General features: G+C 36.7%; 1 protein-coding gene across 8 annotated transcripts in view; it reads left to right on the top strand.

Moving 5' to 3' along the window:
• Window positions 1–21,772, top strand: part of SLC4A10 (solute carrier family 4 member 10) — a 309,943-nt gene extending 288,171 nt beyond the window's left edge. For 2 of the 8 annotated variants that reach the window (XM_059167171.1, XM_059167177.1), the window contains 5 exons: window positions 854–1,027; window positions 1,796–1,918; window positions 11,008–11,075; window positions 13,594–13,710; window positions 19,622–21,764. In XM_059167171.1, the coding sequence (XP_059023154.1) occupies window positions 854–1,027; window positions 1,796–1,918; window positions 11,008–11,075; window positions 13,594–13,710; window positions 19,622–19,688 (549 nt within the window). In that variant the 3' untranslated portion in view covers window positions 19,689–21,764. Of the gene's footprint in view, window positions 1–853; window positions 1,028–1,795; window positions 1,919–11,007; window positions 11,076–13,593; window positions 13,711–14,530; window positions 14,570–19,621 lie in introns of all 8 variants that reach the window. The other 6 variants (XM_059167176.1, XM_059167175.1, XM_059167179.1 and 3 more) reach the window with 6 other exon arrangements.
• Window positions 21,773–22,712: the final 940 nt, after the last annotated feature.

Raw genomic sequence — 22,712 nt, 5'->3', positions numbered from 1 at the left:
TAGAGAAAACTCAAAATCGAAAGTATAACAATATCTTTATAGTCCAAAAATAATTGTACTGTCTTCATGGTAAAATTTAAAACAGAAGTAACTGTTCCAAATGAAAATAATTTAAATAAAATACAATTGAAAAATTATAAATGGCTCGACAGTGCACTAGAAGAAACTGAACTAGAAATCAGTTAACAAACTTTGCTCTGGGAAATACTTGATTAACAGTAATTCATCTAGGTTAAATCTTTGTGGCTAAGGTTGTTTGTAGAGACAGCCTCAAAACCCCGTTGGGGGTCAGTGTGGTGAGGCCAAAACAGCAGAGTCAACACATCCCACTTAACAGCAGGATGTGGGTGGAGAGCTCTGGCAAGAGAGAGAGAGAGAGAGCGAGCGAGCGCATGCTGAAGTAGAGACCCAAGTCTGGGAGTCTCTAACAAGCATGTAAAAATTAAAGCCATGGGAATGGATGAGCTCTTTCAGGCAAGAAGAGGACAGAGATTGGACCCTAGTGCTTAGTGGGCAAATAAAAGGTAGAGCTTTGGGATGTGATAATGAAAAAGAAGATGATGATTACATTTTGTCTTTCAAGGTTACACTCTCCCAGGTAGCAATATTTAGCACTGGCTTTAATATTTTTAAACTCTTCTAAGTTATAGCCTGTCTCCATATGCAATAAACATGGGAAATTATGAAACTGAAATTGTGCATTTCAGAGTATATGCATAACAATCCTATTGTCCTGATGCCCAGATGTCAGCTTAAGTGTGGTCTTGATGTATGATATTTTGGACCATATTAAACATCTACTTGTCTTACTTTTATTGCCTGTAAAAAGCAATTTAGTCTGTTTATCTTTTAGTTCTTTGATAGAATAAAGCTCTTCTGGATGCCTGCAAAACACCAGCCAGATTTCATATATCTAAGGCATGTACCACTTCGAAAAGTCCATCTCTTCACAGTGATTCAGATGAGCTGCCTTGGCCTTTTGTGGATAATAAAAGTTTCAAGAGCCGCTATTGTCTTTCCCATGATGGTATGAAACTTCTAAGTCAACTTTTTTTCTTCTCCTGACTTTCTGTTCTCTTTGGAAACACAAATAACTGAAATTGGAACAAGTCATTTTGAACAATTATGGGAAGCCATGATGTAAACTTTAGCTGCTAAAGCTAGTGACTAAGATAGGATTTAAGATTATATATGAATTTCAGGGATGTATATTAGTTTTGTCTCTATCATACTAAATATTCGTAGTGGTTTGAATTAACTGAAGTTGTGTAGAAGAATGTAAAATTTCAAAAGGTAACATTAAAGATATACTAGCAAATCCGAAAAACAAGGGGGATTTTCTAAAATTAAATTTTATTAAATATTTCAGATAAATTTCAAATACTTCCAAAAGTATTGCAAATTTGAATGACTATAAATTAAAATACTATCAGCATAGCTACGAATAGTTTAATGTTCATCTAAAATAATGCAAACTATTAACTACATCTATTGAAGAAACAGTCAATATATTTTGTAGGTTTTTCTTTTTTTCTGAGACAGTTTCTTTAAATGACTCCTTTACTGGATAAAATGAGAGCTATTATTCTGGGGATGTGGTAAGAAAAGGAAATGAAGGTTGCAAAAAGACAATGTTTATTATACACACATGTCTTCAAGTGTCACTTTGATCTCAGTCTTAATTGAAATTGACTTGTTTCCACAAAAAAAAAAAAAAAAAAAGCAACAGAGCTACCTCTCACCTCTCCCATTTTTATTTTTTCCCTGTTATAAATTATTTTATTCTTTGCTCTAGGTGTTAGCTCTGGTATTTGTAAGAAAACTGATGGACTTTTTGTTTACGAAACGGGAACTCAGCTGGTTGGATGATTTAATGCCTGAGAGTAAGAAAAAGAAACTAGAAGATGCTGAAAAAGAAGTAAGTCAGAACAAAATCAGTATCTTACAAAGAGAAGCAAATGGAACACTCGCATAGTAACCACTCCTTGCAAAACCAAATCGTTGTGTTTATCTTTAGATGGTTAATGGTTACTAAAAACCACAGGTGGACTATTAATGTTTGGAAGATTAATGCTTAAAATCATAAATTTGAAACTTGAACACAGAGAGAACACAGGTCTTATGTGAGAAAACCAAACCCTTGTGAAGTATACAAACACTTTGTACTTCATTATCCAAATTGTGAGGTTTACTTTTCTGTTCCCTCCCTTGTGGATAGCAGAACCTTATTGATGCTTACGTATTTCCAAGTTATGGTCCCACAATGGTTGCTTTTTGATTGAATATGTGAGAAGGAAGGAAAGAGACCGTATTCTTATTGGTATTTTTTAGAGAACAAAGTTTTAATGGCAAGATTCTAATTCTAATCAAAAGATTAAATTAGGGCACCTGGTTGGCTCAGTGGGTTAAGCCTCTGCCTTCGGCTCAGGTCATGATCTCAGAGTCCTGGGATAGAGTCCTGGGATTGCGTCCTGCATCAGGCTCTCTGCTCAGCAGGGAGCCTGCTTCCCCCACTCTGCCTGCCTCTCTGCCTACTTGTGATTTCTCTCTCTGTGTGTCAAATAAATGAATAAAATCTTTTAAAAAAAAGATAAAATTAGTTATTTTTGAAATAGAGGAAATGGTTATGATCTGATCTGCTTTCAAAATGCTTCAAGATTGAGTAAATGTAGTTTGAGAAAATTTGGGGATTTAATTACTTCCGTGAATTCCTGATCTATCCTATTCTATTTTATGCATTAAGATGATTTGTTTTAAGTTTTATGGCATATTTAAAGTTCGTGTGTAAGTCTAGGTCTCCTTTGAAGGCTAGTAACCATAATATTTTAAAGAAGTGCTTAAAAGTTTCTATAAAAACTATGAAGAGTCTAACTGGAAAAAAAAAAGACCTGTATACTGTTTATTGAAACAATTGAGTCCATAGGTTGTAAAATATAAGAACAACATTTCCATGTGAATAGAAATGAAGATGAAAGAAAATATTTGGTGAAAATTCTTTCTACTTTTCCTTCATCTACAAGGTGGTCTGTACATATGCTATTTCCTGTCTACAGCACAGTTTCTCAAATTGTGGATATATTCCTCTCTCCTTAGGGGAATTCGTTTGCAAACTCTTCAATGGTTCTGGCTTTTACTCAGTCATTAGGTGAAGTCAGGTTAGGCCACAAAGTCTAATGAAATTTCTCCTCAGATGTTTTTACAAATATGGCTATCTAATACATGACTGGCTGGCATTCTTTTACTTTTCAGTGGTGACCCATCACTGACAGAGGATTCCCACGTTAGAGATGATCATGATAGTGTATTTTATATATACATGTTTACATCATGATGATGTATTGATCATAATGCTGTATCTTAATTTTGCATAATTATTTCAATTTTCCAAAATAATGAAGAAATACTTAGAAACATATTTTTAGTAATATTATTACATTAAAAATATGATATCATAAAATTATCATTATTTCTTTATTTTTCTGTTTGACATACTTAAGTATGAGATATTTTAAAAAATAAATATTTTAAAATAAATTTTAAAAATATTTTATATTAATATAAATATAAATATTTATATTTAAAAATATTTTAAATAAATATTTTAAAAATTTTAAAATAATATTTTAAAAAATATCTTAACTAGGGTATTTCTTTTTAGGGCTTTAGTAAAGGTTTTATCTCCTCCTCTGATACCATTTAAGAAGAATATGACAGAATTTGGTATACATTAAATGTAAATAATGTATGGATGTATAAGATGGACAGTGGAATAAAAATTCTGCAGGTTTAAGTTATCCATGCTTGATGTAATTAAAATTATGCAGGTTAAGAAATCCTCAAGAAAGTTGAAATTCCAAGGGAGACAATTTTGAATATAAAACTCATTGACCGTGTCCCTTCAGTCTTTCTGATAATGAGAATACTTTAAGTGTACTAAGGCAGTAACTTATAAATGTTATCTCGCTTTATTTTCATGCTTTGATTCCCTGTTTAAATGTCTCTACTACTTCCCTAGAATAAGTTAGCAAGAGCCCCAGCTGTATAATCGTCCCTTTCACAGCATTCTCCTTAGGTCATATCCATACCATGGAACACTCTTTCCCTTCCAGAATTTCATAAAATGAAAAATGGTGTGTATATATAACATACTATGTTTAATATTCTTCCCTTATAAGAAAAATTTTAGATTCTCCCTTTATATGTCTATGAAATATGAGAGAACAAATTTGATAGTAATCATAAATTTATTCACATCTCTCATTTCCATTGCCCAGAAGCACTTCTGAGGTTGTGTATGTATGGTACATGCGTGTGTCCCAGATGTTCCATTTTGAAATTTATTAATCTTAGATAGGCAGAGACCCTATTCAATAAGCTTCTAACTTTTTTATGTCATAGATCCACTGTACTCCAATGGGTGTTTACTGTTTTTTGATTATGAAGATATATATTTTAGAAGTAATCAAATACTACTAAATTTCCTAGAATTCATGTTTTCCAAAAGGATGCAAGCATAGATTAAAAATTTATAGAGGCAAATTCACCACCGTGTCCTTCAAAGTTGAGTCTAAGAAAAAGTAGGGGGAAATCCCTTGCAATACCTCAATCAGGCAGCTTTAAAAATCTGTGATAGATTAATGTGATGACGCCTGCGTGTGAATCCCAGTATGTGGAAAGAAACAAGAGAATCAATAATAAAATGTGGACACAATTCATTATTGAACATTTAAATATAGTTCTGACCAGTGCAAAGAAAGATAATTCTCCTTCTGACAACTAGAGAAAGAAAAAGTTTAAAGATGTTCACTTTCTAACTTGGAATTAGTTACTAAAAGCGCATGATCAGTATAGCGAATGGAATGATTTAAGAAAGATTGCACTAGATCTTAAATCCTTGTTGGTTTTTTATTTGGTCACCCAGATCTCAGTATTTCATTATCTTGAGGCTCTGGACTCCAGTGATGGATGTGATCTTGTGACTGTAGCGTCTTATATGAAGGCCTGGTCTTCTATGAAATTGTGCATTCAGGTGGTAAATGGACAAGTTCTCCAGAAATGCTGCATTTCTGCAATTGCTCATATTAATTGAGTAACTTTGATTGTGATCTGGAAAGATGGTAAATAGCAGAAAATGTTCAGCTCCCTGAGACTCGAATTTAAAGTAGGCTCACCTCTTGTCCTTTCGATGATAGTTATAAGCTTGTACCTTTATCCTCCTGGGTTTTCTTATCAGTAGCCCACTTCTGGTCTTATGGCATTGAGAAAACATTAGTTTGACCTTAAAATTCAATAATGAGTTAAGCAGAATAAATAGCTACACAGGCCAGTCCAAGGTCGCAGAGCTTCTGTTCCAAATTTTCATGTACTTCATGCATATGCATATGCATATGCTTCAGTTTTTAGAAAGAAAGGATTATAATCAGGATAGAAATGAATATTGGAACCCTGACATTTTGCACATTGCTCTGTGTAAAGGGAAGACTGCAGAATCAAATTCTGGATGTCCAAATGTGCTCAGAGTACCAACATGCTTTCCTTCCTACTTAAATATTCTCTAGGACATTGTACACATTTGACAAAAGGGCTGCTGTTAAAAGCAGAAAGCCCCAGCAGAATGTTTGCTCCTGGGTGGGTGGGGGTAGAAGGCAGTTAATGTTAGATAAATCCTGGAAATTGAGCTCTGGACAGTGATCATGATATTGACACTTTCTGGTTTACGGAGGTTCACTTCAACATATATGCTATGGGAGAAAACAAAAAGAAGCAAAAGAGACTTATGATCTGTATGAAGAAGGATCACGAGTAAGGCAAGAAGATGCAAAAGTAAACTAAGAATAAGTGCAATTAATGCAATTAAATTACAGAGGTCTTACTGCTAAGAAAGATGAGAATTAGTTATGGATTGGGGAAGCATGGTCTAATTACTACAGAGGCAAACACTATTTCTAACTGAATCTTAGAGTAAGGCGAGCGTAATCTTCATTAAGCGGTGATTTTCAAAGTGTAGTTCTAGGACCTTTGTTGCATCAGTCAACACCTGGCAACTTGTTAGAAATGCAAATTCTTATACCACATTCCAGACTTATTGAATCAAAACTCTGTGGCTAGACCTAGAAATCAGTGTTAACGAGACCTCCAACTCCTTTTGACACATGCTAAAATTTGAAATAAGACCTTTTCTAAAACCACAGTATCTGTATCTCCAGAATATAATCTTCTAAATCCAAGCTACTCTATCAAAAGTTCTGTGTCTTATAATAATTTTGTTAAGTCACTTGGAGATATCGAATCAAATGTTCTGATAAAAACATGCCACATCCAGTTATTTATTTGAATTCTAGGTAGACTCCTCCTTCTCTCCATTTTTCCTTGTTTAGCTTTCATTGTTAAAGTGATTAGTTGTACGTACTGGTTCTTCTATCTCCTGGAAATTTTAATACATCCCTCTTAGACACATCACATTTTATGGCTTCCAGAGTACTGTGTGTGTGCGGGGGTGGGGTGTGTTTAACGTTTGCAGCATTATCTTTTATACCAATAATCAAAGAAGAAAGTGGTCTGAGTTCTTTGGACTTTGTTTTCCTCTTGGATAAAATAAATGGGTCAAACTTGATTGCTGAAGTCCCTTTCATTTTTTTAAGATTCATGAATTCTAAAATTCCTGAATATTTTCTGTAATACTTTAACCGTCTTTGTGAACATTGGCTTTCTGCTGTTGTTCAGACCTTGAGCTATTTGAGAGTTCCTACATAGATACAGATTTTACCTGAGAAGTGGGTATAGTAATAGACGCTACCTATTTCACTAAAGGTAGAGCATTTGTCATGATAGATGAATGATCTTTTATGCTGTCACAAATTATAATTCAGATCCATACTTCCTACTAATCAAAACACACCACAATTTTTTTTAAAAAGACCACATTTATTTACTTGAGAGTGTGAACATGTGTGTAAGAGAGAGCAGTGGGGGGAGGGGCAGCAGGAGAGGGAGAAACAGACTCCCCCCTGAGCAGGGAGCCCAACACAATGTAAGGACACAAGGCTCATCCCAGGATCCTGGGATCATGACCTGAGCTGGAAGACAGACACTTAGCTGGTTGAGCCAACCAGGTGCCCCAAAACACACCACAATGTAACTCCAATTTTATTTTTCACTGAGCACAGGGCTTTGTCTCTAGCTGGGCTAGTTGTTATTGTCCTATTTGTTTCTACTTTTTATTCTTAGCCTACATTGTTTCTAGTTTCTTCCTGTCTTCTACCAAACTGATCAAATAAGACTGGCTCAGATACTACTTCCTCTCTTCCTGTATTTTGTGCAGTGATCCTTCTTGTCTATCCTCTGAGAGAATAGTGTATGTCTTTTCATTGCTATGTCATCAGTACCTGGTGGACTACTATCATGCTCAATACATATTTGATAAATGGATTCGTGAGTAGGCTCCTGGACAATTCACTGTGCGCCTAGCCCATAATGTGTGCTGAGTGTTTTGAGTGCCATTGATTTGATTTCTTTTTTTTAAGCCTCAGTTTTCCTGCCTTTTACTAGATATAACATTAACTATCCTTCACTTATGTAGTATCTGAAAAATGCTTTGGCTGTCTTAATTAAAAGATGGCATTCAAATCACAGCATGAGTAGTCTTCTAGTCAAATTGGTGAAATCCTTCAAATGTTCTTGGGTAAACTTGGATCATCATTCTTTAACATCTTCACCACACTGTAGAACTCAGTGTATTTTCGATGGACCCCGTGTAAATGAAGTGCTACATGGAGCTCATTTTCAGGTCCTTCTGACTTATAAACTGATGGATACCCAGTTAGCTTTGTGCTCTCACTGTTTTTCCTGTATGATTGAGATAAACTAGGTTGTCATTGTCGTGACGGCCAATGCCTGATTTGACTGTTCCTCCCCAGAAAGTCTCAGATTTTTGGCTTCCTCACAGTGCTGCCTGGGATGCAGCCGGCCCTCCATCCCTGAGCTCTGGGGCCCACCCAGCTTCCTTCTGGCACTGAAGGCAGCGGCTGCTCCGCCACCCTTCTCTTCAGATAAGCATGGCTTGGAAATGCTATCTTTAGAGGTGATGAGTTTTTGTTTGGATAGAATTATGACTAGTATAAAGCCCACACATGCTAACAAGCCACAGAGTGCAAAATAATTATTGAAAGCAATTTGAGAGAAAAGTGGAAAATCATCTGAGGAAAAAACAAAATTGTTCCCAAAGCTTTGGTCCAATTTTCTGCTGTTACGTTGAATCTTGAGCCTTCATTTTCCGCTGCCGGGTCACCTCAGCACTGATGGCAGTGTTCTTCTCTCTCTCTCAATCACTCTTATTTATTTATTTTTTTAAATTTTACTCTTTATTGAACCTTTTGACTTGCCTTCTTGACATTTTATTCCAAGTTGGTCAGAAAGATACTATATACCAATCTTACTTTCCAGTGGACTACCAAGAAAAGCATTGCCTTTTGCTTGTATCTTGGTTTTACCTAAATAGCATTTGGGATCACTGAATGTTTTCTCTTTATGTCCCTCCATGTGTATTAAGGTAATGTTTTCAGTAGAAAAAGTAAAGTTTTTTACCTGAAAGAATACATATGCTCAGTCCATGGCCTCAATGTTGTGCTTATAAGTCAATATGACATATGTATTATGTTCCATATATAGTGACTAACCCATTTGCAAGGCATGCCTTATTCCAGGCTGCAGATGAGCTCTGCTCAAATGCTAAAATGTGTAATTTCAAACCAGTGATACTGTCTACTCATTTTGAATTAGTTTTAATAGTACTGCCAATGATATGAGAAATAGTCTTAATATACATGAAATACATGTTAATAAAGTATATCATCTGATATCTATAATTACATGTATGTTTTTTGACACTTTTATTTTATTTTATTTCATAAAAGGAAAAATATTTTTGAAGGACAACAGATAAAAAGAATAGGATTAGTTCCTATAATACAAAGTGCTAACTAACAGGTGCCATTCTTACCACAGCATATAAATGTAACAAAGTGTTTGTGTTTGACCAGGGCAGGAACTTACAAGAGAAGAGCAGCAGAGTCATGCAGTTCCCTGAACTTTCCATTATTACACAGCACAGTCTGGCCATAGATAACTGTAGGCAGCATGGTTAAAGTCCCGGCAGAGGGAAGCCTGCTTTGGTCAGTAGGTTGGATGTGGACAGAGAGCACTCCAAGAGTGAAAATGAGACCTGCCCCCACATTACATTTTATATTCATAGGTTAGCCAACAGGCTCTAGAAAATACTGTTTCTCTAAGTAACAAGAAATACAGCAAGGACTCTTCAGAGGCGGCATGCAAGTTAAGGCCAATGCCTGGATGGTGGTAAGAATGGCCTTTCCTGTCAGAAATGACATCAGCCAAAGGTCATGTCTTTCCGGAAGCTGATTTAAATCAGTCAAGCTATGGTTAAGCTCCTAAAAGACAAATGAGCCTCCAGGGTCATCCTATTTTCTCTAGCTCTTCATCTCTAACTTCAGGTTCCATTTTTGATATTACACAAGGAATAGAATCTTGCCATCAGTGACAATACAGATGCACCTAGAGGGTAGTATGCTAAGTGAAACGTCAGACTAAGACAGATGCCATAAATTCTGATTGATTCTGATGATTTTACTCATACATGGAATCTAAAAAGCAAGACAAATGAATAAACAAACAAAAAGCAGAATCAGAACTATAAATACAAAGAACAAACTAATGGTTGCCAGAGGGAAATGGTGTTGGGGGATGGGCAAAATCTAAGACAGGGAGTGGAAGATACAGGCTCTTGGTTATGGAATGAATAAGTCACAGAATAAAAGGCACCACAGAGGGAACATAGTCAATGGGATTGTCATAGTGTTGTATGGTGATAGGGGGTAGCTACACTTGTGGGCAGAGCAAAGCGTATAGAGATGTTGAATCACTATGTGTATACCTTGTGTGTCAGTTACACTAAAAGAATACATTAAATAAATAAAAGTCCATTTCTGGAGATAGAACTAATGATTCTAACATTTTTAAATGACCCCAAATCATTCTCTGAACTTGAGTGTTGCTAATTGACCCATTTGAAAATAAATGCTTTATATAAGAGCTATAATCTATAGATAACTAAAATTTTTTGGTGCATGGAAAAAAGTTGATAACATTATTGAAAACTAAACCAGGACATTTCAATATGGTAGGAAAAGATTATCTGTATCTTAAAGATATGGCTTTAAAGTGTTCTATATGAAGAAATGAATATATGAAGTATTTCTACCTCTTGGGGATGGGTAGGATATTGTGGTTGTAAGAAGAAATCTGAGGCATAAAACAAAAGCCCAAAATGTGTCTGGTGGAAAGCACACCTGTGTTTTTGTCCATACAGAAAGGTGACATCTCAGAAAAAATCTCTAGAGCAGTTGTTCTCAAAGTGTAATCTTTAGACCAGCATAATCAGCATCACCTGGAAACTTACTAGAAACATAAATTCTTGGGCCCTACTCCAGACCTACTGAATCAGAGATTCTGGAGGTGGGGCCTCACAATCTGTATTTTTTTCAAAGCTCTCTAGGTGATTCTGATGTAAAATAAAGCTTGAGAACCACAGTGCTAAATATATCTCTCATTCCCTTCTGACAGAGCATTCTGGGATTGTAATTTAAATCTTATAACAATGAAAACAATTACACTGTCCATATGTTTTTCCTTTTAAAATTTGGATTATTTAAAAAAAATGTGCTTGGAAATTAACAACGTTTTACATTGAGTGACATGAAGGAGATTGTTGTTAGCATTTAAATTACTTTGTGGTATGAGACTCTCATTAATTACTTATGTTCTTGGTAGCTGGTGCTTTATTGAAAGGACCTGTGCTAGCATTAATAAATGCAAACAAAGTGGAAGGTCCTGAGGTTAATGAGATAGTGAAACATTAATCTGTGTTTCTTCTTTAATGTAAAATGGAGACTCATCAGGTTCACTTTATATATTTTACATTTGTCTTTCCAGGAAGAACAAAGTATGCTAGCTATGGAAGAGGAGGGCACGGTGCAGCTCCCGTTGGAAGGGCACTATAGGTAAGATATACACATAAAAGCTTTAAGTCATGGAATGTGTTCTTATATGCTTAAGAATTTCCTACTGTGTGGATTCCTGCAAAGATTTGTTGAAGCTGTGTTAGAGTAGAAAGAACTGAAACTAGGAGTTAGATTACCCTGTCCTAGTACTAAGTTCTGACCCTAATAACTGTGTGAGTATAACCCAGTAGCTTAAAATGAAGGGGGAGGGGCAGCAGGAAACCTTGTTTGTAGTCTTTTCTTCTCATATTTTATAATGGATACAAGAACATTGTATTGTTCTCTTTCTTAACCTTGAAAAGTAGCAGTTGAAGATGGGTTGAGATTTGATGCCAGAATACATGAGCTAGGTAGGTATTCACTAAATTGATCCCAGGTAAATGTTTGAACTCTGGAAGGTTGCCCCTAAAATATGGCAATTGCCAAAGAGATGATCTATTTCTTGAGTTAGAAGATTCAGTTTTACCAGTCATTTTAGTAAATATTTATGTAACTCTCCAAAATATGTTATTCTTCTTTAGACACAACAACATGCAAAAGAATCCAAACTCCTATGCATTATAATAAAGACCTATGAAAGTATTTGGCCAAAAGTTGTCTGTATGCATATGAGACTAATATACAGTCTCAAAGTGCTTAAGGATAATTTAAGGCCATGCCAGTAAAAAAGGAGAGAAAATTTTTCTCTGAGGAGAAAATTTACCATACTATTGACCAAAAAATTAGAATCTTCTAGATCTTCAGGGTGTGCTGTAAAACCACATTCCCTAGGTTTTTAAAATATAATTATCTATCACATAATCATGGAAAGTCATTTTATCTTTTTTCAAGCCATACTCAAGTTTTAAAATCCTGTTGATTGTTTTGTCGAATCAATATATTCCCACATGTATGTTGTAGAAACTTAGTCTTATGTGGTACCCCTCTTGGAAAGATGTTTTGGTTAGATGTATTTCCATCCTGCATTCCAGTGTGGAGGCTCACACTACATGCTGCCATATTAAAGAATCTAAGGGGTGCTGCATTTTTTTAAAGTGTAATTTTATTTAATCCAGCACTTTCTTTCTAAAAAAAATTTTTTTTTAATTTCTTTTCAATGTGCCAGTATTCATTGTCTATGTACCACACCCAATGTTCCATGCAGTACGTGCCTTCCATAATACCCACCACCATGCTCACCCAACTTCCCACCCCTTGCCCCTTCAAAACCCTCAGATTGTTTTTCAGAGTCTATAACTTTCTAAACTCTTTTGCTTACAAGACTCATTGTCATATAATATCATGAAAAACATGTGTTCATACAACATTTTTGGGAAACTGGTTGATCTCATGCTTTGAGTCACTAAGGGCTGCTGGATTTGAGGAACTAAAGAATGTATTTCTAGACTGGAAAGGGAGGGAGCCTGTGAGATGCTAGGGTTTGCTCCAGACCTTTGGTGTCCCTCTTAAAAGTCTTACTTGTTTCCCTCTGTGAACAGCCACCAGTGAGGGTCATGTGAGGTCAGCCTAGGATTTCTCTAGAACATGTATTTTTTTCCCCCCTTCATAGCAGGCTATCTTTTCCACGTGTAGTAAGAAGAGTGCTGTTTTCTCACTAGAAACTTTTTTTGACTTGGCCTGTGATTTATCTCTGCTGCTATTTGGTTGTGTTTCTAGCCCTGGGAATATTTTAGAGAGTTCTGAATGTCACCTATAATTGGTGTCATTTTAAAATGCAAGAAAAGCACCCGACATTGTACATGTCCTGATATTGTAGGCTGCCCTAGTCATTTGGAAAGACTTCTGCCAAATACACAGACTGCCTTCATTTATTCAACAAATACTTGTTGAGTGGGTACCAAGTGTCAGGCCCTGTTTGAGTCTTAGGCAAACAGTCACAGATGAATGGTCAAGAAACCTTTTCTCATAAGACTTATGTTCAAGTGGAATAGATGGAGATAGGGGAGGCAGAAAATGACCAAATGAACAAGGAATAGAGTACGGTACTTTAGATGGTGAAAAGTGCAGTGAAAACAAAAAGCAAAAAAGGGTAAGTGTATTCTGAGGGGATAGAAATAGAAATTTTAAATAGAGTCGTCAGCAAAGACCTCTCTGAGTAAGTGACATTTAAACAAAGGAGAGAAAGAGTTGTACCATGTAAAGGGTCGTCATGAACAAGTACAAGGCCCTGAGGCAGTAGCTAGCCTGTAGTATTCCAGAACAGTCAGGAGACCTTTGCATTGTGGCTGGAGAGGAAGGAGCAGGGTTGTGATGGCAGGAGATGGAGTTGGACGGTGAGGACGGGGTCAGAGCCTATGGTCCATCTACTAGGCTCTTTCTGAGTGAGTGAGAGGCACTGTTGATTTGATTTTGATTTTTCATAGATTTTTAAAAGTAATTATGAGAATATTCCTTATCTTTTTAACTATCAAAAAACACTGTACTAAGGCACAAGACTGTCCTATATATAGTATCTGTTTCTAGACAACTGCAGTTACTTATTTAATTTTTTAAATTTCATTTTGGGTAAACTATCTAGAGATGATCCATCTGTGATCAATATTTCTGATGAAATGTCAAAGACTGCCTTGTGGAGGAACCTTCTGATGACAGCTGATAACTCGAAAGATAAGGAGTCAAGCTTTCCTTCTAAAAGGTTTGGATTCCAAAGTGATGTGAATTTGTATTGATCCCAACCCTTTTATGACATGAATCCATTAGCAAAAGAATAGTAATTGTTTCCATTGAATTTAGGTCTAATATATTTCAGGAAGTTCTTTTTTAAAAGTAGGCAAAAATTATAATAGGTACATTTGTTAGTTTGTTTTTCAACATCTCCCTTTCAAATTAAAAGCTCACTCCAAAACTATGACAGTGGGGAAAACAATGTTATAAATGACTCCCAATGCATGGCATTTTTGGACATTCAGTTGGTCTACTCTTTTGCAGTAAGATTCCATTACATTCCTTCATCACCCACCTTCCAGGACCCTCTTAGATGTCTGACCTCATTTTGCACTCCCCCTTGTCCTTTCTGAAACCCTATGTGCATGTGAATGGTTATTTCTTATTTAGTATATTTCCAGGCCCCTATTCCAACCCCCTGAAAATCTTGCCTAAATTCCTTATTCTGAAACTTTCAGCTCCAGAAAGTTCTATGGATTCTTATTTCTCTGTATACAAGCAACTCCCATAGTTGTAGATGCTAAGTTTTAAATGCATGCTGGGGGAGGAGTGTGTCCTTAAATATCAAGAGTCATCACATGATTTCCATGGAATTTTCCAGAATTAGTAAATAAGGGTTCAAACCACCCAGGCTTCTTAGTTGCTGATCTGAAGAAAAATCTCTGTGTTATGTTAATAGCATAAGAGTGATTGAGGGATTTGGGACAGTGTTTAACTATTAACTTCCTTTATTTTCATGACCTTAAATTAACTTTTTCTACTTAATTTTTATATTACATTTTTGTCATAAGCTCCCCTTCCTAATCACTCTAGAAGCTGATTCCCCAAAGGTAAGACCCTCTCCCTCATACCTATTCCTTGGTTGTATTTCCTTATGTTAAATGGTGTTTCCTGGAAACCTGGTCAGCCTATGTTCTCTATGTGAGTTTTGGGGAGGCAAAAGGCATGGAGAGTCTTGGGCTTAGATCTAGTATCAGACTGAGTGTTTATGGTATTCCTAGAACTACTCAACTCTCTAAGAAAGTTTGAAACTTGAGTGAACTTTTTTCCCCACATGATTTATACAAATGCATCCTATATAAATCAACAAATCTCATAGAACTATATTAGTAATGACATCAAATTTCTATATTGGAAAAAAGAAAATTTATCCTTTGAATTAAGAAATTGCAAAGCTGGGAGCTTCCATCTCTGCACCCCATGCTTCCAAACCTTTAAACCTTATCTGGCTTCACGAGAAATATTTGGAAATGAGGGCTCAGAAAAGATATTACATTAGACTTACAGAATCTCTTGTTGCTGATTTTTGTCACCCCAAAATGGCATGCTGTTTCAGTGTCATCTCTGTCCCAAAAAGACAAACAGTAGACGTGCAGAGTCTTCAGAAAGCTGGGAATTAGTCATCTCTCTCTCTCTCTCTCTCTTCTTCTCTTCTTCCCACCCCCTGCCCCGACCCCATAGACAACTACCTCTAACACACCAGAGGTTAGTTAAAGTTAGTAGGCTCCCTCGGACTTTTGATCGATGTCTTCTATCTTTAACAGGGCTTTAAATTCTTCGTGTATTTCTTTGCTTGGTTCAAGCAGAAATAATATTTTATTCTAAATCATTCTTTATATTACTTTCCCAAAGATCCTTTCCACAGTCTGATAGAGTCATCCTCACAGTAACTCTGTTTTGGTAGAAGTCTTGGAAGAAAATCAGAGTTAGGAGAAGGGTAATTTCTCAAACCCATTGGAATATGTGTTTGTGGACTCTTTCACGTTAAAGATAGGGCATTTCTCTGATTCTTTAAAAAATGGGAACTCCAGGTTTATGAGCTCCAAATAAACTGTCAGCCAGCCATGGGAATATGTGGACAGTTTGAGAAAACCAAACTTACAGATACTGTTCTTCCTGCACTAAATGGATCCAGAGTACAAACACTTTCTTGGTTTTCTGTTGTTTCAAGCAAAAAATTTTATGTCATGATATTTTAGGTACTCCTTAAAGTAAATAGTAAAGTCAAGTGATGCTTTTCATCAGAAATCCTTAGCTGTTTTTAAGAAACACAATATGCCTTAAGCAGGTCCAGTTTTGTTAAGACCATCGTTTATAATTTGATATAATCATTCGTTTCTTACTCTTTGAACATATGTTACCACTAACATGAGACTCAAACTATTGTGCATGGATGTTTACCTTAGATGTGATGAAATCTGTAGCTTTCCATGTGAAAATATCTATTGGTTCAAGGCTAATGTCTTTTATCTTCGTGACAGTGGAAGCTGGCAGAAAAAGTGTGGCTTCCACAAATCCTAAAACCACCCACACTAATGACAATACCCTCCCAAAGCCATTGCTTTCTCATAGTGTGTTTGTTGAATGCATTGAAATGTGATGACCAGGAACTCTAAAAATTTTCTGCCTGCTAGAGTATCTGTTGGCAAACAAAATAAAAACAAAACAAAAACCTAAAGACCAGGTTACCAGGGTCTGTATCTCTTGAGACCTAAGCTCAGAAACCTGACAGTTTTTGGCTCCTGACCCCCACCCCGTAATCCATCCTGTCCCTTGCTATTGGTCCTGCATGCCTGTCAGAGCATCAGAGAAGCCTAGGTATTTTTCCTTAGTGGAGTTTGGAACAGCAGTTGTATTTTCTCCATCATTTCATTCACTTCTCACTGCTAAAAATGTCTTATCCACTCTGACCGAAAGAAGGATCTAAGAACTAATTGCAAATTTGACCACATCTGTAGGATGTCTAATTTGATCCTTGTTCAACAGTGTAATGCATACATGTGACAAGCTCCTCTGTGGCTTATTGAATTGGATTGGCAGAAATAGGTCTCATTAAAAACCACATTGCATGAGAATAGAATTGCTATGTTTTATAAAACTGACACACAAGATTGACATTTCTTGGGAAGGTAGCCGGCAACATTGGGAAAAACAGCCCTTGATTTTTGCCCTGGCGGAGGCTGAGGCTAGGCTCTGCGGCCACCTTTTCTGCTCTCCTCTAGCTACCCACTTCTTATATCCCAGATTCTCCTTCTTTGCTCTGATTTCCTAGGCTGATGCCCTCTCGTGACTGCTTGGTAAATGTTGTTCATAACAACTATTTTGGTGTGATTGAAACATAACAGTTTCATGGATGCTTGGCAACATGAAGGTAACAGGTCATGTTCTGCTGTCTCCTGAAATATTATTTCCTTATATTTTAAATTGTAACTCCTTGAAGGGCAGGGCACTGTCTCATCTACCTTTTATCCCTAGGTTTTGCAGAGGAGCTAGTATGTAATAGATATGTTATATATGTCTATTGTCATAGCTATCATAGATATGACACAAAGTTGATAAAAAGAAGTAGTATGTTTGTTACAATGAAAATTTAGAATGGATTGGAATCCTGAAAAATGAACATCACTAGAAATAAAGAGAGGAATAGGCATACAGTAAGAAGGTAGATTCAAGTCAATCATATTTTTCATGGAAATCTTGACCTGGTTATAAAATTTCTGCTTGGTAGTTTGTTGAAATCTAATCTGATACCCAAACCACTGGTTTTAAAGAGGGGGGAAAACCCCTACCCTGATCATTTCATTGATTATTGTTTTATAACCAAATAACCAGCATGACCAAAGCAGGACATCGGGACAAAGCAAATCTGTGAATTAAGTCAACATTCTGAATCTTTTCTCACTGCTCGGTGACTAATAGTGAGTGCCATTGGGAATGTGCTGGTTTCTAAAAAAGTGTTGGAGCAGAACATCGTGCTCACAGGAGCCGTGTCTGTGTGGAGAGTCCTGTATGTCTCCATCTCTACAGTCTCCTACAGAGATGATCTTTTATTCTATTTTCATTATAATTGAGAACACCAGCCTCAGAATTCTGGCATTTGAGATGTAAGAGAATTTAGGGACCACATAGTCCCAAACTAATTTACAGATGAGGAAACCAAGTCCCAGAGAGATTAAATAACCAGTCCAAGGTCCCACAGCTCTTCCTTGGCTTCTGGGACCTGAACGGAACCTACCAGTTTCCATTTCGGGCTTCCTCAGCTGCCCCCATGCTGCCCTTTCTCGCTAGCTTTGTGTGGGAGCCAGGTAAAGCCCAAGGGAAAGTTAATTTGGAAAGTAGGGTAGCAGACACTTGTCATATGAAAGGCACTTAAAGTAGAAGAAAGTGAGTCATGCAGATAGGGGAGTTAAAAATACAGAATGAAACAAGATGGGATTGGGAGGGAGACAAACCATAAGTGACTCTTAATCTCACAAAACAAACTGAGGGTTGCCGGGGGGAGGGGGTTGGGGAGAAGGGGGTGGGATTATGGACATTGGGGAGGGTATGTGATTTGGTGAGTGCTGTGAAGTGTGTAAACCTGGTGATTCACAGACCTGTACCCCTGGGGATAAAAATATATGTTTATAAAAAATAAAAATAAATAAATAAATAAATAAAAAAAAAAAAAAAAAAAAAAAAAATACAGAATTAAGGCTCTCAACACATCATGTGCACACTGTCATCTCTTCTCGTGGAAGGAGAAAAGAAAAGGGAGAAAAGTTGCTTTGCTCTGACCTGTAAGTAGTGTGTGCTGAGAAGTGTGGCAGGCGTACACGCGGGTGCCATAGACACTCGCTCACACCAGCTCTCAGCGCTGGCGGCGTGCCACAGATGGCAGAAGCTCGGGCACGTCTTACCTGATGGTGCCGGGTGGCGGTGACAACTGAGAAGGGCTGTTTCTAGCTTGAATTGGAGGAAAAACATTTTTAAAAACACACTCGTAGAATGTGTCTAAGTTATTGACCACTAAGAAAGCTGTGCAGGAGGCCGCGTGGAAAAAAAAAAAAAAAAAAAGGTTTTAACTGTCACTTGATTACTTTGAGAAGAGTTAGAAAACCGAGGGTTTCCCCACCACCAACTATTTCATAAATTTATATTTAGGGACAAAGTTAGCGGTAAAAACGGGTGGGCTCTTCTGGCTCAGGGCCCTAGGTGGCAGGGAGGGACACAGGAGGCCGCAGGCGTGGCGGGCTCTGCCGGGTGCTGGGAGTCATTGGGGAGTGAGCGCGTCTGCCCCTCGGGAAGCGTGTATTTCTTGCTGGGAGCTTCTCGCTTGTGAGCATGTTATTAGACTTCTCCACGAAAAGTGTTAACACGAGAGTAAGAAGAGTGTTCATTGGACAGCTATTGAAAAAAAGCATAGATAAAGATGGTAGAGTCTTATCACCAGCTTACCCATCCTCTAAGGTTAATTGGAGAACAGACAAAACGGAAGTCACTTGGGAACGAGTTGATTCTGGAGGGAGTGAGGTGATGAGGGAGGCCAGGATGAGGGTTAGTCTGCGCAGGTGTTTGGAGGGTGGGGTGTGGGGACGGGCACGTCCTCTCAAGCAGCGGAGATATGTCTGTCCTGCTGACCACAACACAGAGTTCACCAGAGATCAGGACCCAGCGTGGGCACAAAGAATGAACCCCTCGCAGCGAGCCCTGAGCTTCGTCCCACAGCATCTCATTGGTGTTCCCATGGTCAGTGCTTTCTCATTTCCGCACTGGCATTTTCAGCCACCATCACTAATTCTTCTGGCCAAATGAGGACGATGGCATCGATTCTGCATGCTTCTGGAACTGTTTTAAAATGCCTGGTTTTTGTTTCTTAGTTCCTGGTTTTTTTGTTTTGTTTTATTTGGAATTTCCCCCTTCCTGCAGTTCTTGGTTTCTACCTCACGGAGTGCAGAGGTTTTTAATTGTTGCTATCTATCCACGCTTCGCAGCATGAAAGTGCAATGCTAAGGGCCCGTGTGGTGCTTTGGGGTTGATGGGTTTTGTGTGTGAGCAAGCAGATCTCACAGTAGCCGCGCAGGATTGCAGTAATAAATGTCTCCTTTTCTCCCCCACTGTAGCCTTGAAAGCCGAAAAGAGAAGAAAGCTGACTCAGGGAAAGGTGTTGACAGGGAGACTTGTCTATGACTTGATCTTCAATTTATTTTTTACATATATATGAGAAGAGTGCCACAATTATTAATAAAACTGCTTTGATCATGTATTGTAAATTCTGTCTCTCATCCCAAATCCGCCTTCATACTGTAAGTAGTGCAATACTTGTTTCATTTCTGTGTTTAAACTTCTGAACAGTGAGACACCCTCGTGAGCATATACACTAGTTAATGCAAGAATCTCTGTGTTCCTTGCTGTATGTTAGACATTTGTCAACACTGGATTCTCATGGTTAGTTTTATGAGAGCAATAGCTTTCTTAAAGAGATGTCATATTTACCTAGTTTGTATTTTCCTACTTTAGTGACCTGAAGCTACCTGATAATTTCATTCAGAAGAATTTTGAAAGGTAGACTTACTCCTTTTTATTTTTTATAGCTTAGCATTAGTGACTTATTTCAAAAGACCCAAATCAAAAAGTTAGTTTGGAAACATTTTTTAATAATTGTATTTATGCATATCCTTGATTTACTATGATACATTTAATACTTAAGAGTTTATATGTAACTAAAACTTAAAGTCATTTGAAAAAAATATATAGAAACCTGTTCACAATTTGTTGAAAAGAATCAGAAACTAACGCAGAGTCAGGTAGTGTCTGCTTAACAATTCAAGTTGTGATTTATACCATCAAACACTAGGCTCGTAGGAAATGCTTCAGGAAACCTTTGTAAGTTTTGTGAGATTTTCATTATAAACCTTTACCAGAAATATCCCGTTAAATTTCTCTCCCATTTAAAACAAATGTTTCCCAAATAAACTTATTCTATACACAGCTGTGGAAGGCCACATGGGGAGTCTTTGTACATGAAATTTCACTTCTGTGTAGTTTTTCTGCTGCTCAAGGTCCAGTACTGCTTAATGCTGCTTCTGAATCATGTTCTAACGTTAGGCTGACAGGTCTCCAACTATATTTTTCTCTTCTGCAAAGCTCTTTTCCACTTTTTAATTGAATGCATGTTGTAGAAAAATAGTCTTTTCAATGAATATTTCAGATTCTGTTCGAGAAGATTCTGTAGATATTTCAGTCCATATGAAAACATCCATTTTTACTAAGCTTGCACAAGAGGAAGGAAAGTTAAGAATTTTTGAGCATTACTAAAAATATGGTATTTCATTTCATTTTAGATAATGTGAAGTTAATAAAGATGGAATCTTGTAGTGCTCTCATTTCCTAAGTATGACCGGTGATCATCGATCTTATGATCTGCAGTGTCCAATTTCACAATGATTCAGAGCCCCATGGCTTCTCTAAACTATTAAGTACATATTTTGTGTGTAAGTGCACATGAAAAGTGAAAAAAAAATTCTCTTGTGATCAAGCTTATGAGGGAAATAAAAAACCCCAACAAAGCCTCCATTAGACTCATATTTTGATATTTCTGAAAACTCCCCTGACAATCTTTTAAGGAGCCATTTCTTTCATGGAATGTAAACCTAAAAACTATATAATAATTTGCAGCTAATATAGTTTGTGTTTATAAATGCCAAGGAAAAATACAGAAGCTTTCCATTCCAAGTGTGTTGCCTTTGTGTGTTTTATAATACAGATACCATATTGTAGACAACTCCATTGTTGTATGATTTAGACTAGCTGTACAGCCAGTCAGTCCCCAAAGCAGCCTCCTAGTGTTTTAATATATTAATAACTGTTCTGTTACAAATGATCATAGTGAATTAAAACCTTCACATGATCACTTATTTGAATAAGCAATCATACCCAATGAAATTCTGTATTTCTGAGTATTTTTATAGTCATTTTGTTCTTGTGTGAATTTTAATGCTATCTCTATGTTAATCCTAATATTTTGAAATCATATAAAATATAAGAAAAAAATGTAGTGTTATATATTTCCTCCTAATTTCAGATTCCTGGTCAAAATTACTGAATATCTTGAATGTAATTTATTGCAAAGTTCAAGTAATGTGTAAATGTGACTAGGATATTGTGTTTTTCACAACTAAGAAATGTTATGTGGAAATAAATATTTATCCTAATTAATTTCCTTGCACATTTTAAATTGTGATGCAAAGTGTCTTGTCTTTCTTCTCTTTAGTGTTAATCAGTAAGTCAATGTAGAACATTTTAACTGAACATAATATTTATATTTAAACACCCCTGTTACGAAAATTTGGTGATGTAATGTTTCAAGAGTACTCAGACAATTTGAAGTTTATGAAAAGAATATTATGAGAGGTATAGTAGGATATATCTCTTCATTTTCTCAGGAAATTAGCGACTTGGGTGCAAATGGCATTGCTCCTAAGACTAGCAAAATCTTCCAAGGTCATTAGTAGGATTTCCCATAAGTAGAACTCCTTAGACTTTTGTTTTTCTGCCCTACCCCATCACCCATCATGGGAAAAGCATTTCCTAAAATTTTTCTACTCCTTCTTTGTTACTCTGGGTCACATGGGACCCATAAATATTCTTTTATAGACATCTAGCAGTACGTTATGGAGGTAATTACATTCAGAACTCTAATGTACAGGTTAGAATTTTTTCTTTTGCCCCATGTGTTTGCTTTATAATTCCTACCATTTAACAGCCTTTGATATTGGGAAGCTTCTTCCTAAATTTAATCTGAATATCTCCTTGGTATTTTTAAAATCCACAGCTTAATAGAAACTTGCCACTGACAATTCACAAGCAACTTGTCTTTCAACGCTATCCCTAGATCTGTTAGGATTTTTCTTGGCTCTTAAAAGTGTGGCTCCTTCCTTCCTTCCTTTTTCCTGTCTGGACCTCCATTCCTGTTTAACTTTAGCTGTTCACTCCTGGTCACTTGACCATTTTATGATTATTTCAAGATTGATACCCAAATGTTCTAATAAGTGTCTTGTACATTCATTCATTGAAATGAAATAAAATTTACAAGCACTTGAAGATTTGATGAGAGTAATTTGGATATAACGGTTCTCTAACTATCTATTTGGAAAGGGTACTTGCCATCATCCCCTTGAAGAAGCCTGATATTCAAAGGTTACTGGTAATGCT

The sequence above is a fragment of the Mustela lutreola genome, chromosome 3, assembly GCF_030435805.1.
Source record: "Mustela lutreola isolate mMusLut2 chromosome 3, mMusLut2.pri, whole genome shotgun sequence".
NCBI classification, from domain to species: domain Eukaryota; kingdom Metazoa; phylum Chordata; class Mammalia; order Carnivora; family Mustelidae; genus Mustela; species Mustela lutreola.
Note: the sequence above shows the minus strand (reverse complement) of the source record. Positions and strands in the feature narration are given on the sequence as shown.